The 20,071-nt window shown below is 46.3% G+C and overlaps 1 protein-coding gene across 1 annotated transcript in view; it reads left to right on the top strand.

Annotated features, from left to right (window-relative positions):
* The window catches only part of LOC125749095 (intermembrane lipid transfer protein VPS13B-like), a 209,711-nt gene that overhangs the window by 117,133 nt on the left and 72,507 nt on the right, over positions 1 to 20,071 (top strand). Inside the window, 4 exon segments of the mRNA XM_049025986.1 lie at positions 1,798 to 1,939; positions 2,843 to 3,073; positions 3,075 to 3,276; positions 3,617 to 3,728. Of these exon segments, the coding sequence (XP_048881943.1) occupies positions 1,798 to 1,939; positions 2,843 to 3,073; positions 3,075 to 3,276; positions 3,617 to 3,728 (687 nt within the window).

Here is a 20,071-nt window from a genome sequence, read left to right on the forward strand (position 1 = left end):
TATAACTGTCTCAGTACATAAGTCTAGTAGAGGGCCCTGTGCAAACATCCACATGAATGACTTAAGTATAATGCAAAAGTCTGAGTATACTTTCTGCAAACTAGGATTTTTCATTGTATTTTATATCTCAAATTTACGTTCTTGAAAATGAAAACAAACAGTCCTCAAAACAAATCATAATGAAGTAGCGTTCAGAAAATTTTAGATTTGTTAAAATAGCCACCCGTTGTCTTCAGCAGACGCTCACCTTTCTTACCAGTTCTTCTGCAGCAGATCTCAGAGATACAGGGTCTTGCAGCTTCAATAGGAGGTCTGCAGGCTGGCCAGTTCTTTAGGTTGAGTTGTCCTTGACCATGAGGTGTGTTTTGGGCCATTGTCTTGCTGAAGGATGAAAGGCTGTCTAATCTCGATTGATAGGTCAGGTACCTCTGGCATCGACCATCACTGTCTCAAGCAGTAGTTTTCAAACTTTGACTGGTTGTGTATATATATCCAAAAAGTGCTGAATTATTGCATGGAAACCACTGGATGGATGCCAGGGGCTGCATGTGGATATTATTGTATGAAAACAACCTGGGACTTATCATAGCAAACATCTAATGGCTGTAATGGAAACCCAATTGGGGGGCAGGTCATTGAGTCAATAAGGCTCAGTAGGGTACTGTGTGTTACAGCCCCTGTGCTCAGCAGGATGCGTGCTGAGATGACTGATATCGACTTGTCCACAGAGCTGTGTATGTTTTTAACAATTCTGATTTTACAGGTGCTGTAGGATGATGCTCAATAAGCTCAGTGGAGACCGTCGTCTGCATGAAAAGACCACTCTTTATTAATATTTAACATTACCGTATTAACTGAATAAAAAAAACATGCGGTCATTATGAATAATAGTTAAAGTTTAATTTGCCTATATACCACCATCCTGCAACGTAGCTGCGTTCAGCCCTAGGTCTGGGGGTGGGGTGGGGGGCATGACAGGTCATCATAACACTTTGGCAACCTCCTGCAGGCCAACAGTTGAGACGTCTTTGACGGATTTCATAGATGAGATAGACAGGATGGCCCTTGTATCTTCCAGGCCGGGTGAGGGCTGGCATACAGGCCGCTTTGAAGGAGTCATTCTGCAGTGCAAGGAGAAAGCAGCGGTGAGGCCTTAGAGATGACTTCCTTCCTCTGCCTGGGCCGCTTTACCTCATACTGAGGAGAACTGGGGAAGCTGACCAGCAGGAGGCACCGTGGGCTTCGTCAGAACAGTGGGTTGTGGGGGGGGTGGTTATTAAGGTCTTAAGGTGCAAGTGGAGCCGAAATTTGCCCTACCCCTGACAGGTTGCAGGTGGCAGGGGGGCCATTCGAACGTGCTAAAATTCTGGTAGTGTGTCTCCTGCCTACTGAGACCAGCCAGTACAGTTTCCCCAGTCCTCCCAGAAGCCTTGATTGCTGACGTATCTAAGGAAATCAGGTAGAAAGCAGGAGCTCATGATACTCACCCCCCATACACCACCTCTGGCTGGTGGGTGTTGCAGGTCTCTGTGATGCCCCCCCCCCTCCCCACTCACCCCGTGGGCTTCCTGGGCTTATGACTGCATTGGAGACGTGCTAAAGCTAAGCTAACAATATTAGCTCAGCCTATGGCAATCATCGCCTCCTTTTACAGCTGCTTAAAGCTGTGCCAGTCTCTCTCTATGTTTTTTGTATTGATTTTGCTAAAAAAAAAAAAAAAAAAAAAAAAATCAACACAAATCTCTTTCAGTTCCAAGCTTATTGCCTTCTCTTTCCTTTGCCCCCTGCCCACCCTAGCCCGGATGATGGGCCGCGTAGCCTGGGCCAATGCGGAGGGGTGCTCCTCTCTTGTACTGACAAGCTGAACAGACGTACTGTGCTGGTTCGACCCGTCAGCAAGCAGGACCCTTTCAGCCGGTTCTTTGGCTTTTTTCCTCCTGTAAGAATCTCGCTTTTACACATCCAACATGCGTGAGCTGCCGTTAACCGCCGTCAGAAGGACACAAAAAATCCCCACGGGGTTTCTCTCTGGATTCAGAAGCCAATTGGTCCATTTTTGAGGCCCACCCACTTCGTTTCCTTTGATTGTGTAACTTTCTCAATCTGCCCTCATCACTGTGGTAGCACAGTGAGTCGCCAAAATCTGTATTTGTTTAGCTCTGCTTGGCCCTATGGTTGAGTGGACCTCTGAAAGTTCCGTGTGAAACAGGGTGACTATGCCCATCTCAGCCTGCTATTCGGGCCTGGTGTCCGAGGCAGAATATCAAAGTCATGGACACAGGGGCACTGTAAAGGGGTGGAAGTTCAGACGATTCCCTGAAGGGGCCCTAAAATTTTTTTAAACATATTTGGATTGGTCTGGGTTGGGGGCCCAAAATCTCTAGCAGCACCCCTGCATAGACGAAGGTGCTGTTCACTTCTGAGCAGTTGCTTTTGTTAGTGGGAGTTCACGCAGACCTAACCTATTAGCTGCCATTGTTTGGCCTATTTTGTTGTCCCTTTTACCTCCCTTAAGCGTCTTGTCTCTTCTGATTGCATTGATTTTTACTGGGATGGCTTTTCTCCTGAATTACGGTATGACTGGTCATAACCAGTTGTACCAGAAAAGCACGTAATTAACAGAGCTCACGGGATGCCCAGCAGTCACTGAACGGGACCTGGCGGGATCTTTGTGTTTAATGCCCCCTTTCTTGTTCCCTATGTTTTGGGAAGATGGCCTCTGGGTGTCCTGTAAGATGCATGCATGCTTGAGCTAGCTAACAGATCTGCTCTGGTCCACTTGGAGCCCACGCAGACCTGTTCATCAACTTCTACATTTTTCTCCCCCTGCTGCTGCTAGCAGACAGCCGCCAAAGCTCTGGAAATATCTCACCAGCAGCATGGCTTCTTGTCCGTCACCTACACCCAAGCGGTCACCAAGAACGTGCGCCACAAGTTGACTTCGAGACCGGAGCGTGGAGGGGGACCCCGCAGCGGGGCGCCTCGGCTCACAGAGGGCCTGGCCGATGGCTCACCCCAGTACCTGCGCGAGATCCTGCTGTCGGTGCAGCCCTTCGATGTGGTACTCTCCTGCCCCCCTACTGGTCACGACCAGCAGTGTCTTTCGGGTTATGCCACCACGGAACCGACGACATTGCCGAGAGGCGGGGCGGTCTGCAGCCGGCCAGCCAATGCGCAGCCGGGCACTCACATCCAGCAGTCTGCCACTCATCTACGTCAACACCAGCGTCATCCGTATCTTCTGCCCTATGCCCCAGGACACATCGCCACCAGCAGGTGAGGGAGAGCAGATCAAATTGTTGCGGTCAAACGTAATTTTACGTTTGCTTGTCACTTCTGTGCACTTAGCTAATCTTTACAGCAGATATGCACACCTTTCTTCCAACATGAGTTCATTTTATGATATATGATTAAAAAAATGTTTAATATATTGTAATTTAGGTAGCGATTTTACCATGGGTGGATTTTACCATGGGGTAAAATCATCACACCTGGTAGCTGGTGTCCTTAAGCTCTCAGCTGCGTCGTGCGCCGCTTTCATGAGTGCCGGGCTGTTTGTAGACACCGCCTTTGATTAACCCCTCCCCACATACACACCTCCTCTGTGTCAATGCAGACTCCATGTTGAAGAAGGAGGACACCCTAGTGCTGAAGATTGGCTCCGTCAGCGTGGCCCCGCAGGCCGACAACCCGCTGAGCAGAACAGTACTGCGCAAGGACGTCTACCAGTAAGTCAATCCCCCACCCCGGCTCCCCCACTCCTCTTGGGGTGGGGGTCATACTTGCAGAAGTTCTGCTATTTTTAGATCTAAGAGGACCACAGCCTGTGTTAAAAAGCGACACTCAAAATTTGTCTGGCTATGTGAGCGGACGGGGGTGGAGGTGGCTCCTTTTATTTCCACGAACGGGCATGGCGGTGGGGGGGGGCGGGGTGTTACTGTAGCATAGCCACCCCCCCAGCCCTCCCCAATGGTGGCGCCGCGGTGCGATCGGGCCCCCCAGCAGCAGCAGAGAGCTCTGACTGACATCTTAGGCAGGCACCTGAAACCCAAGACCGTTGATGCAGCCCCCAGTGCCATGTGGATCAAAGCTGAGAAGGAAAGCAAACTTCTGAGATCTTTGGGGGTGGGTGGGAAGGGAGCTTGGGGGGGGGGGGGGGCTCAGGGTAAACACATTTTCTGCACGGCCCGGAGGGTCTGGATTGTGTCATGGCTGCTTCGGAAACCGCAGCAGTCTTGGCCAGGCAGAGGCAGCCGTGGGCTGCTTCCTACAGCTGGTGTACAGCGGGATGGGGTGGGAGCCTGATTGGAGCCTGGGGATGATAAGGTGCCCCCAACCGACTTGAGATCATATAAACACTGAAGTTATGGAGATTGGAGTTATGGAGACAGGTTGCAGAGTGACCCTGAGGTCTGTCTGATTCAAAGGCTCTGTGACAATGCGAGGCCGCTTGGGTCCACCTTGAAATATAGCAAAGTCCAGTACAAGACACGCGTGACAGCAGCTGCGGGAATGGCATCATTAAAGAGCTTGTAATGTATTACAGGGCTGTTAGGGACCCACAGCCGAAGACATTAAATATGCTATTAAATATTACAATATGGTGTCTGCTAAAGAGATAGATCGTCAGATTATTTGATGCGGGGTGAGTGTACTGTGTTTGCCATCTCTGCCCAAGATAGGCTTTTTACTGACTTCATTTTAGTGTAGAGTATTGCTTTCAGAGCCAGATTGTAAACCGAGCTAAAATCCCAAAGGTATGGATCCGCACAGAGGATCCCATGGATGCCCTGCAGTGTTATATTGGGTTATTTTAAGGGATCACCTTAAGCTTCCGTTCATTCTATTTGCCTGTGAGCTGCGTTCTAGAAGGTTGCCTTGCGCAATTTAACTGGTACGGTTCCAGGTCCAGATGGTGGGATTCAACCACAACCATCCTAAGTCACACGGCTGCTTCCTTGGGCACCTATCAGGTCTGCAGCTCTTGCGACATCCCTGTAGAAACTGTCTCCATTTAGCACAAACAACACCTATGGACAGTGTGCATTTAGCCGGCAAAATATAGTGCTGGGTGACATCGATTTTTACAGATCTTAAAGCAAGCTAATAAAGCTAATAAAATGCCCAGTAGCCATACTCAGAGGTCTGGTTATTTATCCATTAATTCAGTCCTTTGTTATAACTAGATGACTGGTTTTAGGGTCTGGTATCTTATGTATTACTCAAGGTGATTTACAGAATTAGAGCAGAAATGGTGTGAATGTGACATCGCACTTTTCTCTCAGTGTAGCTGTAGGCCGAGTGTCTGCAGGGCTGATCTGTCCAGAAGAGCTCATGGGGGGGCCTGAGTTTGGCCCTGGACATCGGAAAAGACCCTGTCGGGTCAAAGAGGCAGGAGGAGACATTTTCCAGGCCGAGTGGCTGGTGTCGGGGCCCATGTTTCCATGGCAATCATAAAGGGCAATAGCAGCTTATGATGGGGAGGGTCCCCGCAGTGTCATCTCTGAAGGTGGTGGTGGGGGGGGGTCAGCGCTCGAATCTCCCACTGCAAGGCCACAGTCGATTTACACAGCTGAGATCACTTTCCCTCGATTTGAAAAGGGCACACCCTTGCCCCCCCGCCCCCCCCCCCCCGCGCGTTTCAGCACCACCAGGGGAATGTCCAGCATGCCTTCAGCCCCAGCTTTCTTGTGGTTAATGTTCTTTGTAAAATCTCACAGATCCCCCCCCCCCCCTTTTTCCAGTGAGATCTCGCTCATGGAACACTTAATTGAAAGCTTCTTGTAAGCGGGGGAGTTTGCTAAAAAGGCCCACTTTGCTCTAATTCAGTACAAATGGCTGAGAATGTTTGTCTCTTTAAGGACTTGGGGGGGCGTGTGGGGTGCCTTTCTTTAAAGGAGGCATGTAAAAGTCAATGTTTTTACATGTGAAACAGTTTGAAATAACCAGCAGACTTCTCCGTGTCCGTTTTTATAACACACAGAAAATGTGTGCACTTTCCCAACTCTCTGCTAATGTAGCGTGGCATGTGGTAAGGCTGAATTCTGACAGGAAGTACATTTGTACAGGAATACTGTATTACAGTCTTTATTTATTATGATTACCACCTTATTGCTGTCTTTCATGTCTATATCAAAGGCTGGACTAGACTGGTTAAATTCATATGAAATGTATCAGCCCCTGCCCCCCACCCAGGCTAATGTAGTTTTGACATCTTTTGGCAGTTATCTGAAGTTCCTCCCTACTCTAACCTCCTGAGACACACGTGCAGAAGATTCTCAGGGACCCCCGTCACTCTTGCTCAGATTCCTGGTTTTCCACGGACTTCAGGACTGTCAGAAAGCTGCCGAGAGACTCCGGTGTGTGGCGGGATGGAAAAGAAATGTTAATTTAGGGGTCTGGGCCCATTGGGGGGAGGGGGTGTTGCGGGCCCCCTATAGCTAAAGATCCAAAGCTGGATGCAGATGGTAGGTGGCAGGTAGGAAAATGTAGACAGAGAGGATTTCCCCTGTCCTCCTGCAGAGCTGAATGGGCTGGCAGCATCCATCTTGCAGTAGGGTAATGGGTGGTGTTGAGCATCCCTGTACAACCTTTCTGATATTCAGACTGATCCTTCAGGCAGCCCTCCCCCCCAACCCTCCACACTGGCGGTGTCACATTCAACTGCTGAAATGTGGATCTTACGGCAATCCAGGATCTCATCCTCGTGCTTCTCCAGTGGCCGCTCCAGCGGTGATGCAAAGTAAATGTTAAGGAAAGCAGACGGTTATATAGCAGACAGGCTTTTACCATTTTGTATAACGCAGGCAGCAGCAGCCATCTTTTTGGCTGGTTTAGGTTCTGGGCTGGCTTCCCCGCTGAAAACGACCTGTCTTTACTTTTTGTCAAATTGGCAAATTAGTTTTGATCTGTATTTACTGCGTTCTGCGAGGCTTGCCAGGGCAGAGCAGTGGAGGGAATATTGTAAATGACTCAGCTTTCTCTTGTATTTTTAAAAATTAGCATTGTGTACATTGACAAATAAAGAAAATATTGACCTTTTACGAGTCGCCCAACGTACGCTCTCCTGGGATCATGGCTTCCTTGTGCGGGTCGGAGGAACGAGTGCTTCTGTCCTGCTGCCGTTGCTGTTGGCACATGCCAGGATGCGTCTGGTGGGGGGGCAGGGACCTGTTGAGTGTGCATCTGTAAATTGATTGTGGGTTTTTTTTTTTTTCTCTTCGAGCTTTTTCGGTCATGTAATTAGAGTTGTATACTGTCCATGACCTGACAGCAGCTTTGTTTGACAGTTTAATTTCCTGGATAATTTAGCTTAATTGCTGTTTCTGAAGCAACCAGAGATGTTTTAAGGTGAGTGGCATGGAGAAATTTCTATCCACATATATGTGTATATACACACACAATTGCATCGATAACTTGGTCACCTCATTAGTCCAAACATTAAGATCTCTTCTTCTCTTATATGTGTGTGGGACAGTGTCCTGCACCACTGTGCCCTCAGAGCTGAACGTTAGTTATGAATAAGCTGCTAAAATTTGACCAGTTAGGCTGCATTGAAGTTTTTTCAATTCAGTATAACTGCATTTTATTTTCAGATGTTTGTTTCCGAGCTTAAGAAGTAGGTATCAGTTACTGCCATTTAGTTAATGAAATAAAATGGAAAAAAAAATTAAATGATCTTGGGTGTTTGTCCACAGTTTTACATCTTAGTGTTGTGCCTCGCTGATGCGAATCGCCTCAGTAGGGTCCTTATTGAAACGACGCTTAAATCACTCTTTATAGCAAACCGTCATGTCGGAGTCATCAAGTGCTATTACTTCTGGTTTGGTTAAATCATACCACTTTTCTCTCGTGTAGTTTTGCACGCAGGAAGTGGGTCATTTTTCTGTTTCCACCATTTAAAGTGCTGGAACATGATAGCGGGAAAGCAAAGGTGGTGACTTTTGGGAAAGAACGTGCTTACAGGACAAATGATGATATTTCCTAAAACACGAATCTTTTATGACCCCAAGGAAGCCCCAGATGTCCTTGATGCAGGCGAATGATTCGAATTTCTGCACCCGTGCTCCTAAATCAACCTTATAAAAAAAGCCGCGCCTCCAACCCCCCCCCCCCCCCCCCCCCCCCGAGCTCGCACTCTCTCTCTGGTATTAATCGGGGAAAAGCAGAAAATAACCCAGAGAGATCAGGGTCAGCCAGAACAAACATTGTTTTTGTCAGTCAGCAAATGAAACACCTGGATTTTGTAACCGAAAGAGATATTTTACGTTACCGTGACACAGAGGATTAATGCAAGATAAAATTGTTTTAAAAATGTGACTGCTGTTACCAGAGTAAATCAAACATCCGCTTTATTAATTTCTAAAGAATTTATGTCCTGACTCGGATGGCTGGGCTGATGCGGTGGATGGTATTTGGACCGGTCTCATGTACAAATAGTTTGAGACAAGTTGCTGTAATGGAGCAGGGAACTCCTCTCTGGGGCATCACTGCATATATGCAGTTGCTTTTTAATTTTTTTTCATTACAGTTTCATAAGAGACTCATTAGTCTTCTTCATTTTTTTAAAATCTCCTGTAGATATTAGTGCCTCACATCTGGTGTGTATGTTGCAGAAGGTGTGTTTTAAACAGATTTCCTGGAACAGAAGAAAATGTCACGTTCGTGTCATTTGAGAGAGTTTATTTTCTATTTCCCTAAAAAGATGTGGGAGTGGATGGATTTTCAGGCAGGACAGTGTGAGTAAGAGGAGAGTGCTTGGCGAGCAGGACTGACGGGGGAAGGAGAGGCACATGTGCGTAATCTGGATAGCCCCTCAGCCAATAATGTAACTGCCTGCAGCCGGTCCTCAGGGAAGTGAATGACCGCTCATGGTCAACTGTAAATGTGGGTAGTATCTCCAGCTGATAGTATACGGTCTCCTGTGTATCTGAGGTTAAGCAAGATGGATGGCTGCTAACTCAGTTGCATGCAATATGGATATTACATGCAAGCAATACAGTGAAGTCGTCTTCACAGTTCCTTCAGAGTTCAAAGGAGGCGAGTGACCATTCGCGGTTAGCTCTGTGTGATAAGGACGGCGCACGCAGCCGATATCGTCCCCTTTCCCCCTCCGGTGTTTGTGTGTCTGTGTTTGCGCAAACTGAGCCAGAGGACGGCTGTGCTTTCCATTTGAACGGAAACCCGCCTGCATCTGTATTGTGGTATCTGCTGACTTCTGTGTACAGCTTGCGGTTCATTCCGTAAATATCTGTGGCTCTTCTGATGTTATTTTCGAGGTTTCTCTTCTGTGAGAATTTCTACCGCAACACTTGTATTTCTCTGGCTGCACTTAAAGGTTTAGAGGGATTAGCATTGTAAGCCAGTCTGTCCCTACCATACATTCACAGACATTTTCTGTAGATAAATCGTCATACCATACTTTAAAGGGGGAGGGCGGGCGGGGGGTACCAGTAGAGTTTTAAAAAAATCAAATGAATAAACCACAGCTGTCTTTTTTCCCCCTCCTTAAAGTCTTGGGTCTGCATGAAATAAAATCTACCATGATTCCAGTTTTGAAATTTGATCCTTTAAGTCCGACGGAATAATAAAGACGTTATCAGCGCTGTCAGCCCTGTGCCGTGACAGCCTCTGCCCCTCGCTTTGAGTGAGATGTGCTAGATACTGCCAAGAGGTATTAGTTCCCCAGCTCAGTCTAAAAGTAGCGCGTTTATGGTGACACATGAGGTGACGGTCCTTTTTAGCACTTCCTGGAACAGGCCTTGTTTACGCACTGCCGGCAGTCGCCGGAGCACTGTGCGGTGACACGGGGCTGTAGGATCAACCCCCAGCTGCCATGGGGACTCATAAAGGTTTTCGTGCAGCCGACCGAAATGGAAACCTGACTCGCTCACTCCAGCACCCATGCCAAGCGGCAAGCTGTCCTGTGGCGGGATGTCCACTTCCACAAAAACACAGCCGCTTGATCCGGGAAGCTCCTGTTTGGCAGGATTTAATACACAGTTCAGTTGGTTAAACTGCGTGTGTGTGTGTGTGTGTGTGTGTGTGTGTGTGTGTGTGTGTGCGCGCGTGTGAGAGAGATTCACTTCAGGTTCTGTTTACATAGCGTCTGTGCCCAGAACCCTTAAAGATTTAGCATCAGATATTCGTTGACGGATAAGTCATGGTCAGTGCAGACAGAGTGAAACCTGCGGAGCTTAGTCCCTGAACCGTAAGGGCTTCACTCAATAAGTAATAGTTGATATTGTAATTTTACATAGTCTTCCCCAGCTGTCACATTCAGACAGAGAATAATAACAATTGTTGGCCCAAGCACTGAGCCCTGACGTACTCGTGGCCATTTCATCCATCAAGGAGATTGGAGATGCAGGAGAGTTGCTCAGTTTCTGAACATAATGAAACTCGTGATGTGCTTAAGAGTAAAAAATAAATAGAAAATCACTGTAGGACAGGTGCAGACAAACCAGTGAAGATGGGGATGGTCAGCAGCGTGGAAACAGAGCCAAACCCTAGGACCATTAATGTTGTGTGTTTTCTGCACTGGAGGATAGCAGTACATTGTTTCCGGCTGTGGTTAAGTGGCCAGGATGGAAGCCAGACTGGATATGTCCAAATATATTAGAGATCTCTTCGTATGTTTGCAGTTGAGAGGCCACTGTTGATTAAGGGTTAGGGTTTTGAGACAGGTATGTTATACAACACATTCAGCTGTACTTTGAATGAGCTAGGCTTGATGATGATGGCTTTAATTGTTTTATAATTAGTGCCATAAAGAGTAGGTATTGTTGTTTTTTTTTTTTGTTTTTCTACACAAATTAAAAAAAAGATGCTAAAACTCCTGGAGTTGCTCAGCTGAACACAGAATCTGAAGTGTTTTTACTGTTCCGGAAGTCATGAAGTCATCCAGTAACATTAAGTGGCACTGCAGGCTGTGATCGTGTGTTGGCTGTGGTTCTTAAACAAAAGCCAGGATCCTTTCAGCCTTTATCTTTTCGCCCATCATCCGGGCCGAACGAAAGAGCTCTTCTCAGGCCAGTAGGTGAGGTAAACGGAGCGCCTTTTTAGGAGCAGGAAATGCTCGGTGAGGAATGCACGGCTGACTTCGGATGTCCACGTGCAAAGCCACAACTACTTATTGGTTTCTTTAGATGGCATTAGATAAATTAATTCTTTAGTGGAACATGTCTGTTTTCCACTGCTTTTACGCAGTGATTTTTTTTCCAGTTGGTAGAGTGACTCTGCTGTGTTGTGTCTTTACATCGCACCTTTAGATGCTAAACTGGTCTGGCCGCATCAATACTGCCATCTCTGTGTGGCTGCCTAGCAACCGTGCTATGCTTCAAGGCTACAGCAAGAAGGTTGGACCTTCTGTTCCCTTGACAGGGTGCACAGTATTGGAATATCAAAACATTAAGCCTCCATGGGTGCTGATGACCTTTCAGAGTAAAGTGAGATGCATATTCTTGCCCTGTCTCTGTTTGTCCCCCCCGACCCCTTGGCCAGATACAGTCACATACGGGGGGGCATTTGTTCTCGAAAATATCCCCTCTCTGAAATTCATGCGGTTCCTCAATGCGGCCTCATCTGCTATAAACGCTGGGCTTTCTGGCGACCCCAACCTAGTTCATTCATAAACATTGAGCCACATTAATGGTTCCTGGTTGTTGTTTTAACTTTGCTTTTTGTGATTGTCTCCCCCCAGAATGTTTATTCCCCCACGTCGTGGATTAAAGCAGGATCTAGTTCTGATGCTGTTGTGAAATCTAGTCGTGGGGTTCGCTCTCCTCAGCTCCTTGATGCCTCGGATTCGCTTGCATATTCCCCCCTACTGTCATGCGGTTAGCCTGTTAAATGCATTCTGCCTGATGGGTACTGGACACGGGTGATCACTGCTGGCCCTGGGGGCTTGTGATTAGCACTGGGGGGGGGGGGATCATTCTCAAGCATAATGCAGACGGCCGTCAGATAGAGTACGATGCCAACATCTCCTGATTCATCATCGTCTTCTCAGCTGCGGGATGTTGTTTTGGGCTAGAGGATTAGGATGTAATGGGGAGTCTTGTGGCAGCCATTCTCCTCCACTGCCTTGGAACAGCTATATGCTTGGGACAGGGAGGGGGCTATTTCAAATAGCAGATTATACTGGCAGACATGTGAAGGCCCACATCTTACTGCTTGTTGTGGAGCTACAGCACCCTTGGCCCTAGGACGCGCAGCTGAGGTAGAACCCCCTGGTACTAAGCTGGGCCCCACACAAATTCACTATCACAGAGGCTCTGTCCCCAAGGTCCTCCGTCATTGTTTGTGGTGTCATTGGCCTTGACTAGAGGTAACAGCAAGAACAATCAGAAAATGTGAGATGCTGACACATGGAACAGGTCTGTCTAACACACACTGGCACACATAGTCATGTAACCTGTGTATAACAATGCGCAGTTCCATGAATTGTTTGTAAAATGTCCACTAAGCAACTAATGTGAAAACACGCCCACACACACACAGTACTCCACGCTTCTGTATTCCTGTTGAATATATAACACAGTATGGCCCTCTGGTACGCAGTGAGGGTGGGATCGACTTCTGTATGGGGAAGGTCATCATTCCGGAGGCACTGCCTGGCTCACAGGTCGCCTGTGTTCCCTTCCCTCTGCGTCCGCTGAGAGGCTGTGCATGGGCCCTTTCCCGGTGCACCCCGCTGCCCCCCACCCAGGTCGCAGAGCGCCGCTGTGTTTACACCGTCCTCCCGGCCTGCTCACAGGATGCTGTTCAGCATTTCCTGCCGCCGGGCTCTCAGGAAGGAAGCACAATGTTGGAGCGTTTGATGTGTGTGATCCTCAGTAATTCTTTTCACGTGTGGTGTTTACTGAAGGGCTTTTGTGTTCAACAGGAGCGCTTCAACCAACCCCCCCCCCCCCAGCCCTCAAATTCAAGTTCAAGAGGCCTAAGCCAGCTTCCCTGTTCCCCCTTTCAGCTTCTGCAGGGGGCTCACTCAGCTCCGTCTACAGTGGAGGTCCTCCAATTGCATCTGTCTTCCTCTGTTCCTTTGTACAGCCCTTCGCACTAATAAAATCAAGGCTGGGTCTCGGTGCAGGTTTGTTTTATTTTAAGGCTCTACCCGAGCTTTTGATATTCAGCCCTGTTCCTTTATGTCATTGCATGGGCCACCTTCACATTGGTGTTCCTCACAACGTCCTGCACGGTGTCTCGGGGTCGGTTGTTCTCACAGCGAGCCGCACTCAAAGCCTGGCGGGGCGCTCCACCTCCCCCCCCACCGCGTGACTGGAAGGCTTGCCCGTCACGTTACGTTGGAAGGTATCGCGCTCACCCTGGGAGCCATTACCCATCGAGCGTCGATGATTAATGTCTTTCTCCCGCTGTCCCATGTGACCATGGGGCTCCACACACAGCGTGTAGCAGTATCTGCCTGTCAGAATGGGTCCATGTGCTTGTCGCCATTGACAGTCATTGTCAAGCATAGTGACATGTCATGTGATCCACCACATTCAGGGGAGTGGCCATCGATGCCTGTTTCGTTGTACTCAGACATTTGCTTTTGTTTTTTCGTCAGTATGCTTTTAAACACAACACAAAGTATTTTAATAATATGCAAAAGAAAAGCGGTTATGCAGAGCTGTCACTTTGTATAAATACACTTGGCACGTTAAGACGTACTAGGATTCGCCTACGAGCTGCGAGGTCCGTTCCAAGAGCCATTCTGGGAGGAAGAATTAGCTGATTTAGGAAGCATCTGTGCTGCAGATCATTATAATTATTTTACTCTGTTTTCCTTGCTGACATAAATTTATTTGGACATTATCTCATGAGAAAGTAGTTATGGCTCAGCCGTCTTGGGCAGCTTGAGGCCTTCAAAAACCCACTCATATTTTTTACAAAATGTGGTGATTTTAAACATAAGTTTTTAATTCCATTATGCGTGGGACTCCAGTACTAATTCATTGTATTTTGTTTCGTTTAGCTTTTGTTTATTGGAAGGAAATTTGAATTAGTATGAGATGTTGTTTAAGGTCAAGAAATTCTGCAGGAAAAGACCTACTGTTTCGGTGATCTGATTACATGTTTGTGCAGCTTGTCTGCCGAACTGGTAACGTTAGTTGAGCTAATCAAAAATGGCGTCTCTTCTCCTGCATTGTTTATGAATGATTCTCCCTTTACTCCATTCGGGACAAATCTCTGACATGTAATCTCCTTTCTTTAAACATTTGTCAGAATTAAATAATTGCCTTTAAAGTCCTTTAATCAACTTCAAAAGCCTGTGCCAAGGATTTTCCTCTTGCAGATAAAATTAAATCTTCATTGCATCTTAAAAACATAATTCAGATTCATCACTGAAAGCTGTAACAGGAACCAGACTTGGGCGGTTGTATGATATTGAATCGCTTAATCAATTAAGGCGGGGGGGCACGGTAGTGCCTCACAGTGTTGAATTCCATAATCCCATAATTAGTCTCATAAACCGAGATTAATCTTGAGTGCAGTTGAACGCTTCTTTTTTGGAATGTCCAATAAGCAATCTAATGTGAAGAGTAAATCAAGCTGTGGTGTCAGGGCAGGACAATGGATTTTATTGTAGCGTAGATGATAAACAGAAACTTGTGCTCATCATCACCGGAGTGAAGAACAGAAGAGCCACCGGGAGCAGCGCGTTCACTCCGTTCCAGACTGACATCTGCCCTTAACTGTCGAGTGGGGAGAACACATTTTTCTGCTCCCCGTCCCGTGTGTGTTTTGATAGTCCGGCTGCGTCTTATTTTATTTATTTTTCTGAAGTGCATATGATTTGTGGCTGTGAAAAAAATACCAAGTTTCTGATTCGATGCATCAGTTCAGTTGAAAAGCATCAGATGTAATAAGACACAGTTGAGGCTGATTAGGGCCCGGTGTTTGGGGAGGTTCACTTCAAGCCAATTGGAAGCCCTGATGGTGACAGCCAATCAAAATGTAAGGGAGCACAGGAGTATTAAAAAAAGAATTATTTTCCTTTAATTAGTACTTAAGTAGCATTGCGGTATGTGTTTGAACTTGATGAAAACTACTTTTTTCGAAGTTTAAAATCCAGACCATGTTTTTCATTAAAGGCAGTACAGAATAATCCATCCCATGCACGTGTTTAGCGATTAATTAGTGATAAGCCTGTTACAGTTAAAATGGCGCACAGATTACGTCATCTGGAAAGCACTTGGCCCTGTGGGAGTCTGTTTCCATCTGGGTGTAGGAAGCCATCAGAACGTTTTTTTTATGCCTCTCCGTCACGTCGGGTGCCCAAAATGCTGCATGTTTTGTAAAAGGGGAGTTTGCAGAAGAGAGACCGTATCTGTTGCTCAGACCAGAAGTGTCTTTGGGGCTCCTGTCCCATCCTATTCTGTGGGTGACCATGGTGTCGGCAAGGTTCCACTTCACTGGAGCATCGGGCAGCTCTGATGCTACGGTGGTCCTTGTGATCCTACTACTCCTGTTACACTTCCTCCTACCTCCCTGGGATCCACTGCCACAGAGCTTCAATGCAGATATGATGAATGTCGCAGAGCGTCTTTTTGCTTGCCATTCCCTCCTGCGGACTCGAGTCCAGCAGCTAGACTCAATCGCCAATACAACTTCCCTCGTCCAACTTGGCCTGTTTGAGTCGCTATTGATCAGAGCACTCTATGGTAGTTTTGTCATTTTTTTGGTAAAATATTTCTACGAACGAGCCAGTAATAACAGACAAAAATACAGCAGGCGGCCCCGAACAGTTTAAAGCTGGCCTGTAAGGATCCGATGACCTTTATCTTTGGTAGGTGCTGCTACACACATGGCACGTTTTCGGCACAACGTGGCCAGGATGCCGTGTTTATAGCCGAGACTAGCTGACATGTAAACCATTCGGGAGAAAAATTGCTCCTGCAATTAAGATGTTGAAATCCGAGTGCAAACAGTGACTCTTAGTGTATACCATTATTCTGTAAACAAAAGCCCTCGCCGATTGTTCCACACTTTTCTGTTTTACCACTTTCATAGATGGAAAACTCAAGTCCTACTTGTATATAAAGGTAATTCTTGCCCAAAGATTTCATGTAAATATGATTTAATCGCCAAGTGTGAAGGCCTTTAAACTCCAATCAGCCTAATTAATAACAGGCTCCTGTTGGAGATCTCTAGCGGAATCTAGTGCCGGTCGCTGTTAATTTCAATAAATGTGAATAATTGAAATGTTTGCTGTTTCTTATGGGCTATCAGGAAGAAATAACAGTTTTAGCACATGTGCTGCCATTTCTCTTGCCATATGTTTCCACTGCATGAATGTTCTCGAATGCTGAGCCTGGTCTGGCCCCCTCTCCCCGCTGAGCTCTGCTCAGTCACACTACACGTGACTCCGGTGTCTTATGATGTCGTCGTTTTAACTTCACATCTGCGATGTTACTGCCTTCTGCTAGATAACATCCCTGAATTTTACGTAACAAGTAGCATTGAGTTGATGCGGCCCAGTATATGTCTTAAAAAACAAAAAGACAAGCAGGTTTTTCTTCATTCTGTCATTTAAGCTCAAACCTGAGCTTACAGGTGTGTGGCTTGGTAGGCAGGATGTTTATGTTGCATATGTTGTTCCCCCTATTTCCCATTAAATGGTTTAATCCACCCTACCCTGCCGGGATTCACCTTGGCCATGTCATCATCCTCTCTGTCATGTGCTGTCGTCATTCTCGGGGCTGCTGGAACCGAACGCAAACTACACTAACTCATTGCTGCTGTAAACTCCCCTGGCGAAGGGCTGTTCAGTGTTCCAATTCGGAGCACTAATTACCGTAATTGTAGATGCAAATTAAGTGTAATTGAAGTTGACTGAAACAATAAATCTTTGCCATATTGCTACTCAGAAGTCATAGGGCTCAGGCAATTTGGAACGGACCACCATCAGTCAGGGTTCTTAACTTACTAAGTAATTGAGAGATTCATGAATCATATTCTGTATCAATTCCCACATGACCAGCTTGGTGCAGTGCTGTTTCTGTCCAGTATGCTTAGGGGCTGCGGTCTGCTTGGTGCTCTGCTTTCACTGCTAAAGATGTCCCACATCTGAGCAAAACTGTCTGATTGTTTTGAACGGATAATGACTGAGACTCCAGTTTATAGTGGAAATGCTATTTATGAGAAGCCGAGAAGTATTTAACAGTGTGGTGATGTGGCTGGTCTGACTTAATTCTGATTCTGCTGAGGAATAAAATTCCTTATATGTTGATACCACTACTAAAAATGTTTATAATTGTATGGGATATGGAAAAATAAAGAACTGTTTCGAAAAAAATAAGTAAATGATGGGGTTAATATTGTAGCACTGGCAGGATGCAGCAGGCAGCAGCGTGGTATTTTGTACCAAGCTGAGCCGTGTACATGTACATGTAAATAGTCGGGTATAGGTACACGTCTCTTGTGCTGCTTTTCTGTGTATTGTGATGCCTCATGTAGTGCTTAATGTCATTTGTTGTAAATAGTGGTGTGTCTGTGTGTGCCCACCTTGTGTGTTAGGCATAGTCAGGGAGACTGGCACAGTGGGCAGTGTGTATACGTTATGTATGTATGGTATAGGTACGATGAAGCCACTTAGTGCTTAAAATCATAACTGTCCCCATCTGCCCGCTGCAATATGTTTTTTGTGTGTGTGTTGTGTATGTATTACATTGTGCGGACATTTGTCCTATAATCTATTTTCTTGTATATTTTGTATTTTACTTATAGTTCAGGTTGGAGCTGGGTAGAGGTTAAGGTTGTCATAGTCGGGATTAGGGCTCTTCCCATAGAAATGAATGGATGGTCCCTACAAAGATGTGAATACAAACGTCTGTGTGTCCATGTGCGTGTACATGTGTGTATGTGTATGCGCGTGTGCATACATGGGTGTGTGTGTGTGTGTGTGTGTGTGTACATGTGCGTGTGCTTTCCCCAAATGTTTCCGTTTAAAATATGAATAAAGGACTTGTGTTGTAACACTTTTGAGTTTGGTGCCTGTGCTTAATACTCCAGTAAGCTAAGTTTAACATTGAATTTCCACTTGTGCTCCATGTTCTCAGCCTGGTTGGGGGCACCCTTCACCTTCACAGACGCCTGTGTGTCACCAAGCATGTATTGCATTTGATTGCCAATGCGGCAGACGGAAAAAGCAGGTTCGTGCAACAGGTTCAGTTTGTGGGTGTAGTGACGAGTTCCAGAAGCTCCTGGGCTGGTACTGCGTTACCCCGACATTTCCTGCCTCCACAGCCAAGGCCTCCCACAGCCTGGAACTGGGGTTATTACGCCTAACCGAGTTTGAACCAAGCCTGCACAGGACCCCAGTAACTCCAGTCCAGGGCTCAGTGTGGTTTGTTTTATTACCGTGAACCATGGTTAACCTTTGAAACCTCAGAGTAAAAGAGAGTATCCCACCTCCCACTTCCCCATCTCACTGCAGGACTCTCTCTCTCGGGCTTGTGGTGGAGTCACCACAGAGAGAAAGTTAGGGGTTTCTAGTGCTGTTCTGTCTCAAAGACCATGTCCGTTTGCCCCTCTATTGTTCTGCCAGGGGGTGTGCTGCGGAATCTGGGCTGTTTGCACTTGAGCTACAGCTATGCATTGTTTCTTTAGAACATTCCAGAGTTCGTCTATTGATTGTTATAGGATTCCACTCACCAGTGTTCCAAAATGTCAGAATTTTGTTGGAGCAGTACAGGGCCATGCTCTATTAAGGGCCCTCAGATTTACCCAGCGCGTCAACGGAAAATCGAAATGACTGTCCATCATGCTATAGTAAATTTCCTATGTCTCTAACAGTTGGGCTTCCATAGTCTTGTAGTAGACTTTGGTAGTATAGCACACTAGCTGGTTGGTCTATGTGTTCTGTCACTGCTGCGGCCACCTGGCCACAGTTTTGTTCTAGCCGTTATTGGGAAATACTTAATAAGAAGCTCTCATTAATTCATTAGCAGTTAGTCATGTGCCTTTATGTTTCCGATGCCAGGCTCCATCAGGCCTGTTTTTCAGCTGCATCACAACAGAAATGTTCTTGAAAAAACACTTCTTACCATGAAACAGAACTTTCTTATTGCTGTGCTTTTGATCCATTGTTATAAATAGCAGAATATAGTCGTAAAAATAATGTTTTTGTGGTCTTTTCCTGCCATTAAAACGGCTTGGCTCAGGAACAAGGGCCGAGGCAGCTTCTCACGTTGAGCCATTCTGTGCCCCTCTATTCCACGCACGTGTCGTTTTAAGCTTGTTGTTTTCATTTTCCCGTCCAGCTTCACACACGTTTAAAAACTGCCTGTAAAAGTGTGCAGAGGCCGGCTTTCACCTGTCCCGTGTGATTCAGTTCAGCCTTGGGTCTCCTCCATCTCATATCTCATGGCCAAGTCGTGTGGTCTTCACGTAAATTATCAAAATATGGCAGATGCCAGAATTTTTTTTCCCAGCCCCCCCCTTCACATTTTTAGAAAGGAGCATCTGGTTTTGATTATTATTGTGGACCACGGGTCACATCGAAATTCATCCTCTTCTAATTTGTCAGAAATCAGGCTCATTCGGTGGCCTCAAATTGGCTGAAATTTGCCTTTCAATATGAAATTATTGTATTTTACTTGCTACACAACCAAGACAAGTATTGCTCACTTGGTGTTTGTACTATTAATGACGTCGGCTGTAGAATTCTTGGAGAGTTTAGTGGAGGGAAAAAAAAAACAGTGATTTCCTTAATAGGCCAAACCGAACACATCCTTAGGATTCCAAATGAGGTAACTGCACGGCCTTCAAGAAAATTAATAATAATAATAAAAAAAAACTTTCAGAGTGCGTCTGGGCTGACTTGCCTTTCCAAAACCATTACAGTGTTAGGTCCACAATTACACACGTGGAAACAACCAAAAAATGCATTAGGTTTCGGTTACTAATTAAGAACGTATCCGTGCTGTTTGTGTGTCAACATAGCTGGTTAGATCCAGTTAAAACACCTCTGAACTCCCACGTGCCATTGTTTTTGTACTTGCAGATTATTGTCATAACATTTCTGTTTGCTAATGAATTTTCACTGCATTACCAACGGAGGGAGCAA

The sequence above is a fragment of the Brienomyrus brachyistius genome, chromosome 9 (genome assembly GCF_023856365.1).
Source record: "Brienomyrus brachyistius isolate T26 chromosome 9, BBRACH_0.4, whole genome shotgun sequence".
In the NCBI taxonomy this organism is placed as follows: domain Eukaryota; kingdom Metazoa; phylum Chordata; class Actinopteri; order Osteoglossiformes; family Mormyridae; genus Brienomyrus; species Brienomyrus brachyistius.